Raw genomic sequence first — 16234 nt, 5'->3', positions numbered from 1 at the left:
ACAGCTCAGCAGATCACACAAACCAACCTCCCCTGCATGGACTCTGTCCACACGTCTCACTGTCTTGGAAATGCAGCCAACATAATCAAAGACCCCACCCACCATGGACATTCTCTCTTCTCCCCCCCTCCCATCAAGTAGAAGACATAAAAGCCTGAAAGCACATACCACCAGGCTCAAGGACAGCTTCTATCCCGCTGTTATAAGACTACTGAACGGTTCCCTAGTACAGTAAGATAGACTCTTGACCTCACAATCTGCCTCGTTATGACCTTGTACCTTATTGTCTGCCTGCACTGCACTTTCTCTGTAGTGTGACACTTTACTCGGCATTCTGTATTGTTTTACGTTGTACTACCTCAATGCACTGTGTAATGAGTTGATCTGTATGAACAGTATGCAAGATATTTTTCACTGTATCTCGATGCACGTGACAATAATAAACCGATTCCAATTCCATTTTCATATACATATCCACTAGTTTTGTTAAAGTTTGAGTAACTCCATTCCCTGTCAGGTAACTTGTGTGGAAAAAAGCAATCTTCTCAATCTCCCACCAGTCTTTTTGCTAATTCATTTTAAATCTCTTCTCTCTGGTTATCAGTCGTCTCTTCCCTTTCTCTCCCCTACTTCACACCTCCGACCAATGTCTCCTTAACTTCTCTGCTCTCCAAGATGGTGACTTGCGACTCTGCGAGCTGACTTCAACAGATGTATTCATTACATCACTTATAATTGCTTTATCCTTTTAAACCTCAGTGCTGACTTAAAGAAATACTCGATACTCTGCATTCACAAACCAGCAACAAAAGAAACACACTGAGTCATGATTCAGTGTTAAAAACTACTTTATTAATAACTACTTATGATAATAAGAAAAATGTTAGAATGTCAGAAGCAAAAATGTTAAACCTTGAACATTAACCCCAAAAGCTAAACTCATCATGTGTGTGTGTCAAAGTCCCAAACTCCAAGTCCAGGAATGGTTCTTAAAGTTCAGTTCAGCAAGCCATAAGGTGAAACATGAGCAAAGCCTTCTTCAACAACCACCGTTGTCTGAAGATAAGACGTAGATGTAGAGAGACAATAGAGAGAGTAATTACAAAATCCACATGTTCCACGATGGAACCCAAACGACACCTCAGTGTTTACTCGGTAGTGACTTCCTCAATCTGAAAAGCATCCAAATCGTGGTCGTCCACACAAATACCTGTTTCCTTCTACAGGTCAGCAACAAAGTGAACTCCACCGGATTACTTCCAATTTCCATACGTGGATTGCAGTGACAGACACACTTATTGTTTCTCATCCATCGACAGAGAAACTAGCAGGCTGGTGTCTCTCTCGCTTTTCTCTCTCTCTCTTCTCTGACTGACTTCGACTGACTTCTTCAACAACGTCATTACGTCCTTTATCTTCTGTTGATGTAAGCACGCCCCACACACACACACACACACACACACACACACACACACACACACACACACACACACACACACACACACACACACACTACTAGCTCTATCTTAAAGGGACATTCACCGAGTCCATAATGCTTTTGTACTACCTCCACGTGCATTTGTATAGAATGATCTGTATGGATGACATGCAAACAAAAGGTTTTCACTGCATCTTGGTGCATGTGACAATAATAAACCAATTACCAATCCTGTCTCTTCACATGACTGAAGTCCTTCCCTTGGCACCCATCCCTCCCTCCACCCTCTCCGACATCCTTCTTGAAGTGCGGTTCCCAGAATTAAGCCCAATCCCTTTGCTAAGGCCTAACCAGAGACGTATAAGGGGCTTAGCACATCCTTCTTATGTTAAAGCCAACAATCTTGCCTACACTTATAGTACCTGCCCTGCTACTGTCAAAGTTCTGGAAAATGAAACCTCCAGTGTTTTTGGACACCTGCTTTGCAATTGCCCAGGCAATCGCTCCCCATGCAGCAATGGATAGAGTCTGGCTGAGAAATTGGATTTTACCCATTTATGGGTGGTTTGATGGGCTTTGAGTTGATTACGATTGCCCAATTGGTATTGGTTTTGGTTTATTATTGTCACTTGTATTGATGTTCAGTGAAAAACTTGTCGCATACCGATTGTACTGGTCAATTCATTACACAGTGCAGTTACATTGAGTTAGTACAGAGTGCATTGAGGTAGTACAAAGTAAAAACAATAACAAAATACAGAGTAAAGTGTCACAGCTACAGAGAAAGTGCAGTGCAGGTAGACAATAAGGTGCAAGGTCACATCAAGGTAGATTGTGAGGTCAGAGTCCATCTCATCGTATAAGGGAACCATTCAATAGTCTTATCACAGTGGGGTAGAAGCTGTCCTTGAGCCTGGTGGTACGTGCCCTCAGGCTCCTGTATCTTCTGCCTGATGGGAGAGGAGAGAGAATGTCCCGGGTGGGTGGGGTCTTTGATTATGCCGGCTGCTTCGCCAAGGCAGCGAGAGGTAAAGACAGAGTCCAAGGAGGGACCAAAGATCCCTAAATTGGTGAAAGTTACCTTTATAAATTAATGTGGCTCATCGTCCTTACAGCATAGACCAAATGCTTCCTGCATGGGTGGGCAGATGATCCCCACACTGATCTCTGGGAAGTGAATCAGAGCCTTAAAGTGCACTCTCCACAACAGCCACAGCTCAGCAGAATGAAGGGGTGATGGGGTAGGAGCTGAGGATTGGGGAAAAGGGACTTTGTAACGGGATTGGAGCCCACTGCACAACAGCCTGATCTGATATGGACCTTTGCCCCTTGTGAAGTATGGGCTTATCAAGGAGCAGAACCTTGAACAACAATGAGTCGGAGTACAGGAAGGAGATAGAGAGCTTAGTGACATGGTGTCATGACAACAACCTTTCCCTCAACGTCAGCAAAAGAGCTGATCATTGACTTCAGGAAAGGGGGCGGTGTACATGCACCCGTCTACATCAATGGTGCTGAGATCAAGAGAGCTGAGAGCTTCAAGTTCCTGGGAGTGAACATCACCAACAGCCTGTCCTGGTCAAATCACGTAGACGCCACGGCCATGAAAGCTCACCAGCGCCTCTACTTCCTCAGGAGGCTAAAGAAATTCGGCATGTCCCCTTTGACACTCACAAACTTTTATCGATGCACCACAGAAAGCATCCTATCTGGATGCATCATGACTTGGTACGGCAACTGCTCTGCCCAGGACCGCAAGAAACTGCAGAGAGTTGTGGACACAGCCCAGCGTGTCACGGAAACCAGCCTCCCCTCCATGGACTCTGTCTGTACCTCTCGCTGCCTTGGTGAAGCAGCCAGCATAATCAAAGACCCCACCCACCTGGGTCATTCTCTCTTCTCTCTTCTTCCATCAGGTAGAAGATACAGGAGCCTGAGGGCACGTACCACCAGGCTTAAGGACAGCTTCTATCCCACTGTGATAAGACTATTGAACAGTTCCCTTATATGATGAGATGGACTATGACCTCACGATCTTCCCTGTTGTGACCTTGCACCTTATTGTCCACTTGCATTGCACTTTCTTTGTAGCTGTGACGCTTTACTCTGTACTATTATTGTGTTTACCTATACTACCTCAATGCACTCTGTACTAACTCAATGTAACTGCACTGTGTAATGAATTGACCTGTACGATCAGTATGCAAGACAAGTTTTTCACTGCACCTCGGTACATGTGACAATAATAAACCAATATCAATACCAATACTGTACGGTGAGGTGCACAATTGAGATGCTGCCAGTTTCATCACAAGTGCCTTCAGAGAGGAGTGCTGCACATAGAAATGATTATAGCAGAACCATATTTCACACATGGATCCCAACTTTCAGTGGAGTTTGCTCCGTCTTGGATTTCCAACGTCACGGATCGTGACATTTTAGTCTCAATTGCTCCTGCCACATTGACAGCACCACCACATGCCTAGATAAGTGACCATCACTGTCTCATTACACAGCAAGGGCACTTCTATTTCAAATGGGCGGAAACACATCAAGACAGGCGCAAAATGAAATTTATTGATGATTTGCATCTCGCCAATAACGAGGTGCCTATTCATATTAGTGTGTGGAGACGGTGCTCAAAATCAAAGAACATGGAAAAGGTGATGCTGAGCTGTATTTGGTCCTGTTTGATATTTGAGGTGCACCATTATTTCATTAATCATTTGTAAAATGCAAATACAGCTATTGACATTAGTGGACAATGATTAATGAATGGTATTGGTATTGGTTTATTATTGTCACTTGTACCGAGGTACAGTGAAAAGCTTGTCTTACAAACCAATCGTACAGGTCAATTCATTACACAGTTCAGTTACATTGAGTTAGTACAGAGTGCATTGAGGTAGTACAGGTAAAAACAGTAACAGTACAGAGTAAAGTGTCACAGCTACAGAGAAAGTGCAGTGCAATAAGGTGCAAGGTCACAACAAGTGACGTGAGGTCATAGTCCATCTCATTGTATAAGGGAACCGTTCAATAGTCTTATCACAGTGGAGTAGAAGCTGTCCTTAAGTCTGGTGGTACGTGCCCTCAGGCACCTGTATCTTCTACCTGATGGAAGAGGAGAGAAGAGAGAATGTCCCAGGTGGGTGGGGTCTTTGATTATGCTGACTGCTTCATCAAGGCAGCGAGACGTAAAGACAGAGTCCAAGCAGGGGAGGCTGGTGTCCGGGATGCACTGGGCTGTGTCCACAACTCTCTGCAGCTTCCTGCGGTCCTGGGCAGAACAGTTGCCGTACCAAGCCGTGATACATCCAGATAGGATGCTTTCTATGGTGCATTGGTAAAAGTTGGTGAGAGTCAAAGGGGACAAACCATATTTCTTTAGCCTCCTGAGGAGGTAGAGGCGCTGGTGAGCTTTCTTGGCCGTGGCATCTACGTGATTTGACCAGGACAGGCTGTTGGTGATGTTCACTCCCAGGAACTTGAAGCTCTCAACCCTCTTGACCTCAGCACCATTGATGTAGACGGGTGCAATACACCGCCCCCTTTCCTGAAGTCAATGACCAGCTCTTTTGTTTTGTTGACATTGAGGGAAAGGTTGTTGTCATGACACCATTCCACTAAGCTCTCTATCTTCTTCCTGTACTCTGACTCATTGCTGTTTGAGATACGGCCTACAACGGTGGTATCATCTGCAAACTTGTAGATGGAGTTAGAGCAGAAAACAGTTAACTTGTTTAATTTTGATTATCACCAGCACCAAAATGAACAGACAGGAAATTTGACATCGATATGCACTACAGCAGCAATGAGAGTCAATTATTTCCTTAGACAAAGTGGTTCAAGAGGATACTTGAACAGAACCCACTGATTTTCTGTATTGGCAAAGGTTTATTATTGTCACTTGTACCGAGGTACAGTGAAAAACTTGTCTTGCATACTGTTCGTACAGGTCAATTCATTACACAGTGCAGTTACATTAAATTAGTGCAGAGTGCATTGATGTAGTACAGGTAAAAACAATAACAGTACAGAGTAAAGTGTCACAGCTACAGAGAAAGTGCAGTGCAATAAGGTGCAAGGTCACAACAAGGAAGATCGTGAGGTCATAGTCCATCTCATCGTATAAGGGAACCATTCAATAGTCTTATCACAGTGGGATAGAAGCTGTCCTTAAGCCTGGTGGTACGTGCCCTCAGGCTCCTGTATCTTTTACCTGATGGAAGAGGAGAGAAGAGAGAATGACCCGGGTGGGTGGGGTCTTTGAATATGTTGGTTGCTTCACCAAGGCAGCGAGAGGTAAAGACAGAGTCCAAGCAGGGGAGGCTGGTTTAAATCCTGATCAATCCCTTGTAAAAAAAAAAATTCTCTGGTCATCAGAAACCAATCACCCTAAGTAGTAATGTATGTGCTAATAGACTAAAGTTTCCAAAATCCCAAACATTGGGATTTGACTGACTTCATCATCACTTTACACAGGGGTTCGTTCAAGAGTAGTAAATTAAGAAGATTGGGTTGTCTCTGGTTGGCTATGGAACTGCAAGTGACATCAATTCAAATGGAAGCTTTTCCCAGACTTTCTTCCCTGGGAATCCCAGCACAACTGGCTTCAGATACTGGAGCCTAAAGGGTGCATTAAATTGGGAACGTTTTCCCAATCCAGTGCCAGGTCAGACCTGATATGGGATTGGGGACCCAATTGATTTATATGGAGATTACAGGCCTGCCAATGAGCGGAGGAAGGGGAAGGAATTTCTTTTTAGTTGTTTTATTTTAACTTAATATGTTTGATTATTTTTGTTTCGTGTGTGCCCGTATGATAATTCATTCTAAAATAAAAACAAACTTTTAAGTGTCTCCGAATGAGAGAGACAATTAAAAACTGTTGAAATCCCTGGCAGCTTTGACAGGGGGCAAAGCTCTGCCCCCTGCTTCACCTCTTGTCAAAGCAAGTCAGGAGCGTTTGAGGGGTGAGGAGTCAGACCATTCGGCCCAACTGATCTGTGCTGGATCTGCAAGATCCTTTCCCATTCAACTAGTTTCTTTGTGTCAGTTCATCCTCCTGGTCACACAGGGTTAAGACAGTTTAAGCTCCCGATTTTCTCCTTTGTAAATCAATAAATTAATTAGGGGAAGATTGGGGGGATGATAAGACTATTGAACAGTTCCCTTATACAATGAGATGGGCTATGACCTCTCGATCTACCTTGTTGTGACCTTGCACCTTATTGCACTGCACTTTCTCTGTAGCTGTGACACTTTACTCTGTACTGTTATTGTTTTTACCTGTACTACTTCAATGCACTCTGTACTGACTCAACATAACTGCACTGTGTAATGAATTGACCTGTACGATCACCATGCAAGTCAAGTTTTTCACTGTACCTCGGTACAAGTGACAATAATAAACCACTACCAATATATCCACTGCCTGCCCCAAATACAGGTCCTCCCAGATTATGAACGTCAGACTTATTGTCAGCTCTTACATACGATCGAGTGTATGGGAGACTGGTGGGATGGATTTGCTGGCTGTTGCAGGACTGCAGACATCTTCTGTCAGGTGGAAACTCGGTTTGAGGCTGCATTTCTGACCTGCGAACAGTTCGGGTTAGATTATGGGGAAAAGTTCCCTACATCTGCCCTGTCCATACCCCTCATTGTTTTGTATATCTCCATCAGGTCCCTGCTCAAAATCTGTGCAGAAGAGAATTGGAATAATTAGTAAATCCATGCAATAAAACCAGTCCTTTGTTTAAAACAGCTTCAAGTTCCTGGGCGTCAACATCTTGGAAGAATCTATCCTGGGCCCAACACATTGATGCAATCATGAAGAAGGCACGCCAGCGGCTCTGCTTTGTTAGAAGTTTGAGGAGATTTGGTATGTCACCAGACTCTTGCAAGTTTCTATAGATGTATGGTGGAGAGCATTCTGACTGGTTGCATCACCACCTGGGCTGGAGACTCCAATGCATAGTGTCACAAACCAGCAACAAAAGAAACACACTGAGCATGATTCAGTGTTAAAAACTATTTTATTAATCACTACTTATGATAATACGTAAAATAAAAGTAAAAATGTTAGTATGTTAGAATTCAAAAATGTTAAACCTCGAACGTTAACCCCAAAACTAAACTCTTCGTGTGTGTGTGTGACAAAGTCCAAAACTCCCAGTTCCGGAATGGTTCTTAAAGTTCAGTTCCGCAAGCCATAAGGTGAAACATGAGCAAGGGCTTCTTCAACAACCACCGTTGTCTGAAGATAAGATGTAGATGTAGAAAAACATAGAGAGAGTACATACGAAATCCAAATGTTCCACGATGGAACCCAAACGACACTTCAGTGTTTACTCGGTAGTGACTTCCTCACCCCGAAAAGCATCCGAACCGTGGTCGTCCACATACAAATACCTGTTTCCTTCTACAGGTCAGCAACAAAGTGAACTCCACCGGATTACTTCCAACTTCCATACATGGATTTCAGTGGCAAACACAGTTATTGTTTCTCATCCATCGATAGAGAAAACAAGCAGGCTGGTGTCTCTCTCCCTTCTCTCTCTCTCTTTCTTCTTCTTCTGACTTCTTCAACAACGTCATTACGTCCTTTATCTTCTATTGACGTAAGCACGCCCCACACACACATACACACACACTCTCTATCTTAAAGGGACTTTCACTGAGTCCATAACACCTCCCACCTAAAAAAAAAATTTCCCAAGAAAATTTTAACCGCGCATAGAGTTAGTAATGTTAATAATTATCAAGCTACACAACTACAGACTATCAGATTAGTACAGATACATGTTTCCCATTTAACATCGAGAAAGACAATCAGCAATCACATTATCTTTGCCTTTAATGTGAGTTATCATGAGATCAAACTCTTGCAAAATTAAACTCCAGTTTAACAGCCTTCTGTTCTTGTTTTTGACTCGGCTCAGAAACACCAATGGGTTATGATCTGTATACACAGTCAATGGTTTCTGAGCGGTGCAAACATATACACTGAAATGTTGCAAGGCTAAAACAAGCGACAGTAATTCTTTCTCTATGGTGGAATAATTCTTTTGATGCTCATTAAATTTCTTTGAAAAGTAAGCTACAGGATGGTCAATATCATCAAGGTCACCCTTCTGCAACAACACAGCTCCTGCAGCTTCATCACTGGCATCTACTGCTAATGAAAATGGCTTTTCAAAGTCAGGTGTTCTGAGCACAGGATGGTAGCATAAAATGGCTTTCAGCTTCTCAAATGCTTCTTGACAAGAATCTGTCCAAACAAACTTTACTCCCTTCTTCAGAAGATTAGTTAGGGGAAGAGCAATATCAGCAAAACTTTTACAAAATTTTCGATAATATCCAACCATTCCCAAAAATCTTCTAACAGTCCTCGTACCTGTGGGAATAGGGAACTCAGATATTGCTTGAACTTTTGCATGAACAGGAGCTTGCTTGCCTTGACCTACAACATAACCAAGATACGTCACAGTGGCATGGCCAAATTCACTTTTAGCCAAGTTAACCGTAAGGTTAGCCTTGGAAAGTCTTTCAAACAACCTTTCTAACGCAGAGATGTGATCTTCCCAAGTATCATTTCCAGTCACTAAGTCGTCAATGTAGGCATCTGTATGTTTTAACCCATGAATCACTGAATTAATCATTCTTTGAAATGTTGCCGGAGCATTTTTCATTCCAAATGGCAAAACATTGTATTCATACAATCCAGAAGGGGTTACAAAGGCTGAAATTTCCCTTCCTCTATCTGTTAATGGAACACACCAGTACCCTTTTAATAGGTCAATCTTTGTAAGAAATTTTGCCTTTCCCACTCTGTCTATGCAATCATCCACCCTAGGAATAGGGTAAGCATCTGACTTTGTTACAGCATTCACTTTCCTGTAATCTGTGCAAAATCTAACAGTTCCATCAGGTTTAGGTACAATAACACAGGGCGAACTCCAATTTGAAGTAGAATGTCTAATAATATCATTTTCCAACATGTATTTGATTTCCTGATCAACAAGTTTACTTTTTTCCACATTCATTCGATATGGGTGTTGTTTGATTGGTTTTGCATCCCCAACATCAACATCATGGGTAATTATCGATGTTCTGTTTGGAACATCTGGGAACAGATTTTTAAATTTTAAAATTAATTCTCTCATCTGTTGTTTTTGTGAAACTTGTAAATGGTCCAACTTCGTTTCAAGGTTCTCCATGATATTTTGGTTTTTCAGTTTCGATGGAACAATATTTGGTCTAAATTGGCCTTCCTCAACATCAACATCAGGCATTCTAGAAACAACCTTTACATCATCCACCAAGGCCACCACTGAATCCCTCTCATTATAAGGTTTTAGCATGTTTACATGACAGAGTTGTGTTTTCTTGCGTCTATCTGGTGTTTTGATTATATATGTTAGATCAGTCACTCGAGATTCAATAACATAGGGTCCAGAAAAACGAGCTTGCAAGGGATTATTTTGGCTAGGGAAAAATACCAATACCTTTTGCCCCACTGCGAATGTCCTAGGCCGAGCACGTCTATCAAAATATGTCTTCATTCTTATCTGGCTTGTTTTCAGATTCTCTCTCGCTAGCTGGCAGACTCTCTCCAACCGAGTTTTAAATTTTTGGACATAGTCCAACAGACTCAAGTGAACTTCCTCATTAACCCATTGCTCTCTTAACAACTCCAAAGGTCCTCTCACCCTATGTCCAAACACAAGCTCAAACGGACTAAATCCGATTGACTCCTGGATCGATTCTCTAACGGCAAACAAAAGTAAATGGATACCTTCGTCCCAATCCTTGGTGTTTTCAAAGCAATAAGTCTTCAGCATATTTTTGAGAGTAGAATGAAATCTCTCCAGAGCTCCTTGAGATTCTGGGTGATATGCAGATGATACAATCTGCTTTGCTCCCAGCTCATAGACTATTTGTTGAAAAATTTTTGACATAAAATTACTACCTTGATCAGATTGGATTTCTTTTGGCAAACCAAACAAGGTAAAAAAATTTTACAAGAGCCTTTGACACCGTCTTGGCCTTAATATTTCTAAGGGGTATTGCCTCTGGAAATCTAGAAGTGGCACACATGATGGTTAACAAATACTGATTTCCAGTCTTAGACTTTGGTAAGGGGCCAACACAGTCCACAATCACCTTCGAAAAGGGTTCACCAAAAGCAGGAATTGGTTTCAATGGAGCCACAGGGGGTTTTTGATTTGGTTTACCTACCATCTGACATGTGTGGCAGGTTCGACAAAACATCACCACATCTTTTCTCAAACCAGGCCAATAGAATTGTTTCAAGATCTTCCCTACAGTTTTATTCACACCAAAATGACCACCCAAAGGCATACTATGGGCCAGGTTTAAAATCTCATCCCTATAAACTTTTGGAACAACAACCTGATGAATAACTTCCCATTCCTCAGTAACAGGAACATGAGGAGGTCTCCATTTCCTCATTAACACTCCATTTTTGACATAGTATCCAATTGGCACTTTTTCAATCTCCTCACATGAGAGAGCTTTTTCTTTCAATTCTGTCAACTCAGGGTCCTTTGTCTGTTCCACCATAAAATCCTTCCTCGACAAAGACAAATCTTTAAATTCAGGCTCACTATAAGGATGTTGATCCTCCAGTGAAGACAGAAAAGTCTCAGATAAGGCATCAAAATTTTCTTCCTGTTTAGGACTGTCACAAGGAACTACATCAGACTGCACCGGACTGTCTGTCTTGGCTAATTCTTTAGCTCTAGCTCGAGTCACCGCACATGATGGGTAAACATCTGAATCATCCTCAGACTCATCAATCCTTGGTTTGGTTGTTAACCGTACCACAGGATCACTTTCTCCATTTGCAAGGTCATTTCCCAATAACAAAGAAACTCCTTCCACTGGCAAACTAGGTCTTATCCCTATCTCGACTGGTCCTTCTACGAACTTTGACTTTAAAATCACCCTGTGAAAAGGGACAGACATGGTCTCACCTGTAACGCCTCGTACTAGATTTACTTCACCAGTGTCACTTTCTTCACCAAAATTTAAAACACTGTCCAGCAAGAGAGATTGACTAGCCCCAGTATCTCTAAGAATTTTCACTGGCACCTGGGGTGACTCATCATTCAGTGAAACAAAACCCTCTGATACATACGAACGGAATTCTTTTCTCACCTCCTCCAACTTTTCCGCTTTTCCCTCTTGCAAGGACTGATCTTTAACAGCATCTCCTAAACCTTTTTGATTTTTAATTGCCTGAAAGCAAGCATTGGGCCCAGCTTCCTTCTTTTTCTTCAAAAGGGCACAATTAGATATCACGTGGCCAGGTTTCCTACAGTAATAACAAGTACGCTCAACAGGTTTCTCCAGCCCTGGCTTCTTTTCATCTTTTCCTTTTTGATTACCTCCCAATTTAATCTCTGGTTTACCTGGATTGTCTTTGTAACTCTTTTGAAAGGTTTTAGGTTGTCCCCATTTGGATTTATGGGTTAAAGCATAATCATCTGCCAACCTAGCAGTTTCTTGTAAAGTTTCCACTGCCTTTTCATTTAAATATGTTGTTAATTCAGCTGGAACACATCTTTTAAAGTCTTCCACTAGTATCAATTCTGTCAATTTATCATAATCCCCATCTACATTTTTAGCCAGGCACCATCGTTCAAAACATATTCTCTTTCCATTGGCAAATTCCATATAAGTCTGATCTGCAGATTTCCTCAAGTCTCTGAATTTTTGTCTATAAGCCTCAGGGACCAATTCATAGGCCTTCAATATAGCTTGTTTTACCTTGGTATAATCAGCTGCATCCTCAACAGACAAAGCAGAATAAGCTTTTTGAGCTTTACCTTTAATCACACTCTGTACCATAAGAGCCCATCCTTTCCTTGGCCAGTTTGAACTCACAGCAACCTTTTCAAAATGTTGGAAATACTGATCAACCTGATCTTCTTCAAACGGAGGGACTAATCGAACCTCCCTGCTGGCTGAAAAACCATCATCAGAATCAGATTCCAAACTCCTACGCTTCATTTGTAACTCATGCTGCCTCTTTTTCTCCTCGTTATCCAGCTCCATCTTCTTCAATTCCATCTGCTTCATTGCTAGATCAGCCTCTATCTTCATCTGAGTTAGCTTTTGTTCAGTCTCTAATTTCTTTTGTTCGGCCTCTAATCTCTTTTCCTCTCGTTCAGCTTCTAATTTATTTTGTTCTCGTTCGGCCTCTAATCTCTTTTGCTCTCGTTCAGCCTCTATCTTTAACTGGGTTTGCTCTCGTTCAGCTTCTATCTTTGCCAGCTGCACCTGTGCCTCAGAAATTGCTATTTCACTGCCAGGAAACTGTTTTAACACTTCCTTCTCAAACACCTTCTTTTCCACATAATGGCCAGCTATCAGTCTCTGAATATCTGCCTTTCTCATAGACTGCTTTACTTCTGTAAGGTTTAGCCTTGTAGCAATCTTTATCAAATCATCCTTTTTCGCCACCTCCAATCCCTTTTGGGTTGGTGACTCCAAAAATGCCTTAATATCCATTGCGGCTGGTTTCCACACACACAAGCCAATTAAAAAGAATTTATCAGACCTCCCTCAAAAATCTTTGGATTGAATCTCGAACAAATCTCGTCAATCTGGGGTACAATCCCAGACGACACTCGTTAACCTTGGGAACAATCCCGGACGAGCCCCCAATTTTGTCACAAACCAGCAACAAAAGAAACACACTGAGCATGATTCAGTGTTAAAAACTATTTTATTAATCACTACTTATGATAATACGTAAAATAAAAGTAAAAATGTTAGTATGTTAGAATTCAAAAATGTTAAACCTCGAACGTTAACCCCAAAACTAAACTCGTCGTGTGTGTGTGTGACAAAGGCCCAAACTCCAAGTTCCGGAATGGTTCTTAAAGTTCAGTTCCGCAAGCCATAAGGTGAAACATGAGCAAGGGCTTCTTCAACAACCACCGTTGTCTGAAGATAAGATGTAGATGTAGAAAAACATAGAGAGAGTACATACGAAATCCAAATGTTCCACGATGGAACCCAAAAGACACTTCAGTGTTTACTCGGTAGTGACTTCCTCACCCCGAAAAGCATCCGAACCGTGGTCGTCCACACACAAATACCTGTTTCCTTCTACAGGTCAGCAACAAAGTGAACTCCACCGGATTACTTCCAACTTCCATACATGGATTTCAGTAGCAAACACAGTTATTGTTTCTCATCCATCGATAGAGAAAACAAGCAGGCTGGTGTCTCTCTCCCTTCTCTCTCTCTCTTTCTTCTTCTTCTGACTTCTTCAACAACGTCATTACGTCCTTTATCTTCTATTGACGTAAGCACGCCCCACACACACATGCACACACACTCTCTATCTTAAAGGGACTTTCACTGAGTCCATAACAATAGGATCACAAAAGGCTGCAGAGGGTTGTAGACTCAGCCAACTTCATCACGGGCACAACCCTCCTCACCATCGAGGACAGCTTCAATATACAGTGCCTCAAGAAGGTGGCATCCATCACTAAGGACCCTCACCACCCGGGACATCCCCTCTTCTGGTTACTACCATCGGGGAGGAGGTACAGGAGCCTGAAGACCCACACTCAACGATTCAGGAACAGCTTCTTCCCCTCTGCCATCAGATTTCTGAACGGTCCATGAACCCACGAATAACATAGAACATTACAGCACAGTACAGGCCCTTCGTCCCACAATATTGTGCTGACATTTTACCCTGCTCTAATATCTATCTAACCCTTCCCTCCCACATAGCCCTCCATTTCTCTATCACTCATGTGTCTATCCAAGGGTCAATAATGAATAGTTATTCGTTATTTTGCACCATTTATTCATTTTTGTAAATTATAGTAATATTTGTCTTTGCATCGTACTGCTGCTGCGAAACAACAAATATCTCGACAGAAAAGTCAGTGATAACAAAACTGATTCTGAAAGCAGTCACTGTTACCAAGAGTTACTTAACCTGCCAAAGTGATATTGTCTAAACAAGTTGTGTTCACTTGACAGCAACAAGCTTGTGTTTTACTGGGAAGGAGCTCAGTACAATGAGACACCTTTTCTCTTTGCTGTATCTCTAAAAATACAATTTCTTCAACCTTGAAAATACACTTGGAACCACATCTACTGTCAAGTAGTTCATCAGCTGCCTTTGGAAAGCTGCCATGCCACAGATAAACACTGGCGATTATATTTTTTAAGCACTTGTTAACAAGGTACAAGCAATTTACAAACAATTTAAGCCTAATTGCAAATCTACATTGGAAGTGAATTTGGTTATAGATGTAACACAAGCAAAAGGATTAAAAAAATGAACTTACCACTCAAAAAATTATAAATGATGGGATTCGCTGCACTGTTGGCATAGACCAGCCAATGCGAGAATGTGAACAAAGCATAGAGTGTTGCTCTGTCATTAATATTGTCGAAAATCCCAAACACTCTGTGGGAGTAAGAAAACAAAAGATAGAATCAATCGCTGAGCTCACTTTACAGGGATAAACCACAGATGTAAATCTAATTTCAAAGGCATTAAAGAAAATGCTGGAAGTGCTCATCAGGTCAGGCAGCATCTGTGGAGAGGGAAGCAGTTAAGATGAATGATCGCCAACCTAAACATTAACTCTACATAGGCATGAATCTCAAATAATGATGAGTTGGAGTACAGGAAGGAGGTACAGAGTTTAGTGACACGGTGTCATAGAGCATAGGACAGTACAGCACAGAACAGGCCCTTCGGCCCACAATGTTGTGCCGACATAGCTATTCCCTGCTACCTACAGAATGCCCATGTCCCTCCATTTTCCTCTCATTCATGTGCCCAATGTGTTTGCCTCCACCACCCTATCAGGCAACGCTTTCCAGGCATCCACCACTCCTGTCTGTTCTGAACCCACCCCCTCTCACCTTAAATGCATGCCCTTAAATGCATGTCAACAGCCTTTCCCTCAATGTCAGCAAAACAAAAGAGCTGGTCATTGACTTCAGGAAAGGGGGCAGTGTACATGCACCTGTCTGCATCAATGGTTGACAGGGTTGAGAGCCTCAAATTCCTAGGAGTGAACATCACTAACAACCTGCCCTTGTCCAGCCATGTAGATGCCACGACCAAGAAAGCTCACCAGTGCCTCTACTTCCTCAGCAGGCTAAAGAAATTTGGCAAGTCCCCTTTGATCCTCACCAATTTTTATCGATACACCAAGAAAGCATCCTATCTGGATGCATCACGGCTTGGTATGACAACTGCTCTGCCCGGGACCGCAAAAAACTGCAGAGAGTTGTGGACACGGCCCAGCGCATCACGGAAACCAGCCTCCCCTCCATGGATACTGTCTATACTCTTGCGGCCTTGGTAAAGCAGCCAACATAATCAAAGACCCCACCCACCCCGGACATTCTCTCTTCTCTCCTCTCCCATTGGGCAGAAAATACAAAAGCCTGATAGCACATGCCACCAGGCTCAAGACAGCTTCTATCTCGCTGTTATAAGACTATTGAACGGCTCCTTCATACAATTAGATACGATATCTTTATTGGTCGCATGTACATTGAAACACTCAGTGAAATGCATCTTTTTTTTGCGTAGTGTTCTGGGGCAGCCAGCAAGTGTCGCCACGCTTCCGGTGCCAACATAGCACGCCCACAACTTCCTAACCCGTACGTCTTTGGAATGTGGGAGGAAACCGGAGCACCCGGAGGAAACCCACGCAGACACGGGGAGAACGTACAAACTCCTTACAGGCAGCAGCCGGAATTGAACCCGGG

The 16234-nt window shown here is 42.5% G+C and overlaps 1 protein-coding gene across 1 annotated transcript in view; it reads right to left on the bottom strand.

The window, feature by feature from the left end:
- The window catches only part of hcrtr2 (hypocretin (orexin) receptor 2), a 73785-nt gene that overhangs the window by 2859 nt on the left and 54692 nt on the right, over positions 1-16234 (bottom strand). The window contains exon 6 of the mRNA XM_052024844.1: positions 14791-14912. Within this exon, the coding sequence (XP_051880804.1) occupies positions 14791-14912 (122 nt within the window). The remainder of the gene's footprint in view (positions 1-14790; positions 14913-16234) is intronic.

The sequence above is a fragment of the Pristis pectinata genome, chromosome 10 (genome assembly GCF_009764475.1).
Source record: "Pristis pectinata isolate sPriPec2 chromosome 10, sPriPec2.1.pri, whole genome shotgun sequence".
Classification (NCBI taxonomy): domain Eukaryota; kingdom Metazoa; phylum Chordata; class Chondrichthyes; order Rhinopristiformes; family Pristidae; genus Pristis; species Pristis pectinata.
The sequence above is the reverse complement of the archived record's forward strand: the minus strand, read 5'-3'. Positions and strand labels throughout refer to the sequence as shown.